The 8,559-nt window shown below is 45.9% G+C and overlaps 1 protein-coding gene across 1 annotated transcript in view; it reads left to right on the top strand.

The window, feature by feature from the left end:
* shroom1 (shroom family member 1) overlaps positions 1–5,372 on the top strand; it is a 63,579-nt gene extending 58,207 nt beyond the window's left edge. The window contains exon 13 of the mRNA XM_063204159.1: positions 5,118–5,372. Coding sequence (XP_063060229.1) covers positions 5,118–5,372 — 255 coding nt within the window. The remainder of the gene's footprint in view (positions 1–5,117) is intronic.
* The last annotated feature ends 3,187 nt before the right edge of the window (positions 5,373–8,559 follow it).

The raw sequence follows: 8,559 nt of genomic DNA, 5'->3' as shown, positions 1-8,559 counted from the left end.
AATAATGTGTCAAAATAGGCCTACGTTATGTCACTATGCACTATCTTGTCGTCATCGTTAGAGCAGGGAAAGAAGTTCAGGCTCAGGATTTTTTTTTTCACTATCACCCCTGCATACACGACACTTTAAACACATACACCGGTCAATATACCACCATCACGTCATACTGTACACTTTAAACACTTACACTTCACTTTAAACACATACACCGGTCAATATACCACCATCACGTCATACTGTACACTTTAAACACTTACACTTCACTAGGCTTATCAGCTGCAGCCGTTTACCTTTTCACTGTGTGGATAATAGCAGGGAGCCATTGGAGACATACGTATACTGTATACAGTCATTTGAACTGTGTGGGGAATAGCAGGGAGCCACTGGAAACCAATAGATAGGTAATTACATGCCTATCTTGCATACTTAAATGTGCACGTTGTCTTTACATACATAATCACCTGTGATTACGGGCAACCACTGTGGTCACACATACCATAACCGACTGCACATGTACATGTATGCCACCTTGTCTGTGTACAGCCTGTGGTCACACATACCATAACCGACTGCACATGTACATGTATGCCACCTTGTCTGTGTACAGCCTGTGGTCACATCCAAAGTCCTGCTGGTCGCCCCTTTCATACTGCACACGTCACCTTTTCATAACATGATAACCACTCAGGCAACCACTGGACACAAACACCATTCCATGTCACCTGGTTTGTGTAACTCATAAACATATAAGAACGCGACTCTTGGTCATAAATCCCATTATGTTTTGTACTGTAATGTAGTCCATGTCACCATGTCATTTGGCTATTACATAACAGACTACCTCTGGACACACATACCATTCCATGTCACCTTGCCTTTTCATATGCTGTAGTCCAGTGTTTCTCAACCTTTTTTTTAGGCGAGGCACCCTTTCAATTCATAAAAAATTTCAAGGCACCCCAAACCAACAAGCCGTAACATGGCATTGCATCCGATACCACAAAAGCTTAGAAAAGTAACACATTTGGAGACGTCACACGACCTACGTTCGAAGTTGCAGCTGACTAGCATTAACTTATCAATTTAGACGTATATGAATTATATTACATAATTTATTTATCAGTCACGTGTCTGCGGCACCCCTGTTGAGAAACACTGCTGTAGTCCACAGGTGCATATAAGATCCCTGCAAGCCGCTCCTGCTGGTGACAAATACAAATAAATAAACTGTATGTCATGATGACACCTTGGCAATATATAATACAACTAAATACACCGTATGTCATGATGACACCTTGTCAATATGATAGCAGACAACCACTCGTCACCAATACCATTCCATGTCACCTATCACATAAGATCCCTGCAGGCAGCTGCTGCTCACCAATCCACTGGTGCCTTGTCATGTCATTGTAGCTGATGATAGCTGATGACCCCAGCGGCTCCCCAATGCCCTTCCTGTGTCACCTTGCCTCTCCGTGTAGCCTGTAGGGTCTGTACATATAGTCTCCCTGCCTCTCCATGTGTAGCCTGTAGGGTCTGTACATATAGTCTCCCTGCCTCTCCGTGTAGCCTGTAGGGTCTGTACATATAGTCTCCCTGCCTCTCCGTGTAGCCTGTAGGGTCTGTACATATAGTCTCCCTGCAGGTCTATGTGTATGTCCGTTGGTACATATATGATCCCTGCAGGCCTCTGGACGTGTCACCTGGGCTGCAGTGTGCTGCCTCAGCTCAGGCCTCTGGACATGGCCGCTGCAATCAGCTGCCGTCTCTCTGTCAACAATGAGTCATCGAAACTCACCGGCCAGTTTCGGTGCAGCTCCCCTCTCCCACACCGCCATCCAGTGGTGTACACGTGAACTGCAGGCTATAAACGCCATAGATGTGTATACTAACCCCAACTCCGATGAAGTTGGGACGTTTGGTAAACAGTGAATAAAATCAAAATGCTATCATTTTCAAAACACTCAATCTATTCATTAGATGGAGAATAGTGAAAAGACAACATATTAAGTGTTAAAACCGAGAAAAAATATTGTTTTGGGGGACATATGTACTCATTTCTAATTTGAGAAATCCAACACGTCTCAAAAGAGTTGGGACGGGGACAATAAATGGCAGCAAATGTCGAGGAAGACTAAAAACAAAACAAAAGACAACACTTAACAGTTAAATACATTAACCGATGAGATGATTTTATATAAAAAACAGTGTTAATTCCTATCTTGGACATGATTTCACCAGCTTAAATGGTGGGTGTATTCCTTGTCATGTTTTGCAATGTTTTCCTTTCTGTAGTGCTTACAGTGTGACAGGTCTTGACCAAAAACCCACCATTTTATCACATGCTGGTCCTTATGATGGAGCCAAACTGTTAAAACATAGTAGAGAATGCAATTTGACCTTACTATGTGGCAGTAATCGAAGATCTCCCTTCAAAATATAATGCATGAGTGGCTTTTCATGCTGTTTTAAAACCCATGTATACCATTCAGCACTGTATTTAACTCTACAGATGAGTGAGAACATCTTAACCAATGCACTACTGCATCCGCATGCCATCATGGAGGCTGACTTTTGAAGCTAGCACTAACACAAGTTGGATGGTCCATTTTCACTGTAGCACAGGATGTGCAATGCTCTATTATTGTCAAAAAGAATGGACTTCTACAACTTCTGCTGACTTCTGTAAGCAAAGGACAGTTTCCCATGTCTTCTGGGTCTATTTCAAGTGAGCTCAGGTGCTTAGGAGAATGTTAAACCCCTGTGTCATTTTCATGCATTAAGCATTCTTAATATGGTCAATTTTCAATAGCTCTAGCACTCCAGGAATTAGAGTGAGACTACAGCCAATATATATTTCATGATGTCATGAACCTATACAATGATTTTATTAACAAAAATATGTCTTATATACACTCAATCGTGGTAAATCAAAGGGAATTCAAAAATGTATGTAATAACTATGGTAATTATTCCCTTTGCATCTTTAATTCTGAGTGACTCAGCCTCTCTGTGATGATCTTATACCTGGACACCTATATTGTCCGTCAGTACAATTCATTTTGAAATGTTCTTCTTTGTTGTTTTATCTTATTTGGATGTTTACTAAATTTCACTGATCCCCGTCCCAACTCTTTTGAGACGTGTTGGATTTATCAAATTAGAAATGAGTACATATGTCCCCCAAAACAATATTTTTTCTCGGTTTTAACACTTAATATGTTGTCTTTTCACTATTCTCCATCTAATGAATAGATTGAATGTTTTGAAAATGATAGCATTTTGATTTTATTCACTGTTTACCAAACGTCCCAACTTCATCGGAGTTGGGGTTTGTAGAAGACTTCTATAGTCTAGTCTTCAATACACATCTATGATAAACGCCCTCCAGTGGTGCTGATGTGAACTGCAGGCTATAAAGGCCCTCCAGTGGTGCTGATGTGAACTGCAGGCTGTAACGCCCAGGCCAACTCCGCTGCTGTCATATTGACCTCTGACCTCTGATGTGGCCTCAGTGAGAATGTGGAATGCTGTTGTTTATATAAGGAACAGCACACAAGCAGCAAGACTCACACACTTACACACAGCGCTGCTATTAGCTACTACTGGAGATGTTTATGATGCGCCCTTTACGTCCCATTTAGACAGGATGGGGAGGGGGGGTCCCAGGGGGGTCTGAAGAGCTAGGAACGGAGGCAGAGGGAGAGAGAGAGGGAGAGAGAGGGAGAAGGAGGGAGAGAGAGAGAGAGAGAGGGGGGGGGAGAGAGAGCAGTAGGGAGAGAAAGGCAGACAGAACAACAGAGAGAGGGAGAGAGAGAGACAGAGCAACAGAGAGAGGGAGAGAGAGAGAGAGAGAGAGAGAGAGAGAGAGAGAGAGAGAGAGGGAAGGAGAGAGAGGGAGGGAGAGAGAGAGAGAGAGATGGAAAGAGAGAGAGAGAGAGAGAGAGAGAGAGAGAGGGAGGGAGAGAGAGAGAGAGATGGAGGGAGAGAGAGAGAGAGAGAGGGAGAGAGAGAGAGAGAGAGAGAGAGAGAGAGAGAGAGAGAGAGAGGCTTTCAGGCCCACATTCCTTCTGTGAGAGACTACAGAGCCAGGTCCAAATTAGCCTGGGACAAGGTCGTTGAAGGTCGCGGTGTCTCCAGAACAAATCAGGCCACAGGGGAGGCAGTGCATCTCCCCTCTCTCATTAATCATCAGACACTCCATCATCCCAAGGCCAGATCTTCTCTAAGTCTGTGTCTTTTCTTCTTCTCACTGTCTGTTTCTTTTCCTCTATCTGCCTGCCCCCCCTCCTCCCCCCCCCTCTCTCTCTCTCAAGCGCACCACATGCACTCTTCTGCCTGTCTCATACTCTCTACATTTGTCTCTCTCTCTTCTCTCCCTCTCTCTCTCTCTCTCTCTCTCTCTCTCTCTCTTCCAGCTCAATCTCTCTATTTCCCTTTGCCCCCCCCCTTCTCAAACACACTTTGCTGATTCTATTTCACACAATCTCTCTGTATCTCTATTTGTATGTCTGTCTGGCTCTCTCTGACCCTGTCTCTGTCTCTGTCTCTTTATTTTGCATAAGCATAGTGATGTGACTCAGGTGTAATTGTGGTATGAACATTTAAAAAAGCCTTGACTCTTCTCTATCTCTGCCTCCCCCTCCCTCCCCCACTCCTCCCATCTCTTTCTCCATCTGTCTCTCTCTCTCCCTTCATCTCCCTCACTCTCTCTCTCTCTCTCTCTCTCTCCTGTCATCCCTCACCTTCCCCTCACCTCTCTCTCCCCTCACCTCTCTCTCCCCTCATCTCTCTCCCCTCATCTCTCGCTCTCTCGCTCTCTCGCTCTCTCTCTCCTGTCATCCCTCACCTTCCCCTCATCTCTCTCTCCCCTCATCTCTCTCTCCCCTCATCTCTCTCTCCCCTCATCTCTCCCTCCCCCTCCCTCCCCCACTCCCTCATCTCTCTCTCCCCCTCTCTCTCCCCTCATCTCTCTCTCCCCTCATCTCCCTCTCCCCTCATCTCTCTCTCCCCTCATCTCTCTCTCCCCTCATCTCCCTCTCCCCTCATCTCTCTCTCCCCTCATCTCTCTCCTCCCCTCATCTCTCTCTTTCCCTCTCCTCCCCTCTCTTCAGCAATCTCTGGATAGTCGTCACCACCTCCTGTGTAAGCAGCGTGACGACGCTAAGGACCTGAAGGACAATCTGGACCGGCGGGAGCGCGTGGTGTCCACCCTGCTGTCACGGCACCTGAGCGCGGAGGAGCTGCAAGACTACAGGAGATACGTGCAGACACAGGCCTCACTACTCATACGCCATAAAGACCTGGAGGAGAGGAGACGCATCGCAGAGGAGCAGAGGGAGGCTCTGGAGAGCAGCCTGGAGGCATAGAGGAGGAGGAGGAGGAGGAGCAGGAGGAGGAGGAGGAGGAGGAGGAGGAGGAGGAGAGGTGTTTTGGACCTGGAACAGACGACACGCATAGCAGCGGAGCAGGGAGACGCTCTGGGGAGCAGCCTGGAGGCATAGAGGAGGAGCAGGAGGAGGAGGAGGAGGAGGAGGAGCAGGAGCAGGAGGAAGAGGAGATAGGAGTGATGGAGTTAATGGACCTTGTAGACTATCACTAACTAATGAGATGGACTAATAGGTGTCGGTCCTCTGATGATGAAGATGTGATGAAGATGATCTGGGTGTGTCTTGTGAACAGACCCCCTGCCCATATTTCAGGAGGATACAGATTGATGTTTGGGGATGACAGATGAACTGCTGCGTAATGGCGGCTCTGTTCTCCAAACGCGCAGCATCCCACAGAACTGACTACAGACTGCAGCATACACACTGCACCTCCCTCACTACACACTGCACCTCCCTCACTACACACTGCACCTCCCTCACTACAGACTGCACCTCCCTCACTACAGACTGCACCTCCCTCTCCACAGATCATACACACTGCACCTCCCTCTCCACAGATCATACACACTGCACCTCCTCTCTACATTACAGACTGCAGCATACACTCTGCACCTCCCTCTCCACAGATCATACACACTGCACCTCCTCACTACACTACAGACTGCACCTCCCCCTCTACAGACTGCATCATACACACTGCACCTCCCTCTCCACAGATCATACACACTGCACCTCCCTCTCTACACTACAGACTGCAGCATACACACTGCACCTCCCTCTCCACAGACTGCAGCATACACACTGCACCTCCTCACTACACTACAGACTGCACCTCCTCACTACAGACTGCAGCATACACACTGCACCTCCTCACTACAGACTGCAGCATACACACTGCGCCCCCCTCACTTTAAGGAGAGGCAGGACTCTGCTCTGGACATGTGTGTGTGTGTGTGTGTGTGGTATATACTACACTAATCTATTTTATTGCTATAATCTCTTTTATCTGAACTGTTGATCCACTTTTGCGATGCATTTCAGTGTGCACCTTCATACCGTGAGAAGAGCTTTAAATGGCTGAACACAATGGTGTGGTCTCCCTACCGCACCGCACCGCACGGCGCGTCCCCAGTACTGTTTGTAAATATATACTGTAGCTATTTCAAATGAAGTGAAGAAGGCACTCTAAACTAAACTGAAGTAAAGTAAACTAAACCAAAAAAGGAAGTTTGACAAGAATGAAGAAAAGCACTTTGATATGGACGTACGTTACACTAGTGTGGTGTATGTGACGTCTGTATGTCCTCTCCTTTCGCTGTATAGTGTGATCACGCGGTGCCTTTATTTATATCAGGAGGTTTATGTTTCCAATGGCGATGCATAAACGTGATCATTTATAAGATATGCACACGGGCACCGTGATGAAGTGCTGCTTTTGATCACAGCCTTAAACATACACTCTTTTGCCTTAAACATGGAAGCAAATTATATTATTATTATTCATCCCTTTTCTATTCACTAAATTCATTCCCTTTGTACTGTATGTGTGTTTATGATGTACGGTGGTCTACAATCAGAAGCTTCAATACACACCTCAGACACACTGAGCGTCCGTCTTCAGACTGTTCAATGTCACCGCCCTTATAAAGACACTGACAGGGCCGTCTACAAGCACAGGTGGCCAATGTAGAAGTAGAAGTACACTTATGGTGTAAGAACAACACTAGCACATGATATTACATAGCCATTACACCAGTTATTCCGTTGTAGAATACCTAATGAGGAGCTTCGATGTTGTTGTTACTGAAAAGACTAAAAATCTTATTTAAAAAAAAAACGAAAATCATTTCATCCAACCAGCGCAGAATCAAGTGCATCCCTCTATAGTAACTTTAGACCAGGGGTCCGTTTCTCGAAAGCGTCTTTGCTATCGTCGTTAGCAAAGTCCTTCGTACGAGCGACTCAACTGCATCTTGACAGCGACGCTCACCACTAAATCCAAGGGAATGGTGTTACGTCTTAAGACGGTCTTAAGACGGTTAGCAAGGACAATAATCGAGAAACTGACCCCAGTTACTCAGCGAAGGTATTTGTGTAACTTGTGTAACAGGTTTTGTTTTATACTTCTACTTCTACTTTGGCCTCCTCTGTTTACAAGTCTGCTGTAACCATGGCAGCGTGATCTATCAGCTGTGGAGAGTATCCATGTGTAGCTATGCTATTGCTATGCTAATGCAACTTACTTTACCATCCTACCATCCTTTCCTCTGCCTTGGTGCCTTACTTTACCATCCTACCATCCTTTCCTCTGCCTTGGTGCTCCCCCTCCTCCCCCCATTCAATATACCGTATAATATATTCCAAAGGAGAGAATGACCTCGGAATTATGTTTTGCAAGATATTTAATAAAAACTTCCATACATTATTTTTTCAAAGTTTTGCATCACAAGTCTGGGAGCAGGAGGAAAGGAAAGGAGTGTAGTATCTAAATGACTTGCAGCCCATGTGTGTACTCACTGTAGCTCTGACTCAGACACGGGCATGCCCAGCCCCATCCCCATCCCCATCCCCAGCCCCAGCCCCAGCCCCAGCCCCAGCCCCATACCCCAGCCCCAGGCCTATTGTGTGTCATGACCCAAGCCTATTGTGTGTCTGTTTTTAACTCACCAAGTCAGTCTACCCAACGTCTGGGTGATGTCCAGTGTAATTGTCAGCTGACGTGCAGCGCACTAATCTACAGTAGCTGTAAACTTCATGTGATGCATGTGTGTTTGATTGCATTTTGATTGTTTTGATTACATTACGCTACATTACATTCATGTGATGTCATTTTGAGACCTAGTCAAAGCTGACTGGATTCACTGAATTCAAGGAAATGTTTTCTTCTTGTTGTTGTTTTTTTATATTGTTTTGCATTTGAAGGGATGTGTGCTGTGCTACCAACACCTTTCCTTCCTTAATGATGATCATCTCTCAGATTCATGTGTGTGATTTCCAACCAAATTTCAAAGAAAACGTCACGTTATCTAATGAATGCATGTGGTGGCTGCCTGCCCAGTGTATAGAGGCTACTGGTTTGTCTCTGGTTCTGTTTGTACCATTAGGCACACCGTATTGCACAGGATGACACCATCAGCTGAGTGGTGTGGTGTTGCGTTCGGGGTGT

The sequence above is a fragment of the Engraulis encrasicolus genome, chromosome 7 (genome assembly GCF_034702125.1).
Source record: "Engraulis encrasicolus isolate BLACKSEA-1 chromosome 7, IST_EnEncr_1.0, whole genome shotgun sequence".
Lineage (NCBI taxonomy): Eukaryota > Metazoa > Chordata > Actinopteri > Clupeiformes > Engraulidae > Engraulis > Engraulis encrasicolus.
Note: the sequence above shows the minus strand (reverse complement) of the source record. Positions and strands in the feature narration are given on the sequence as shown.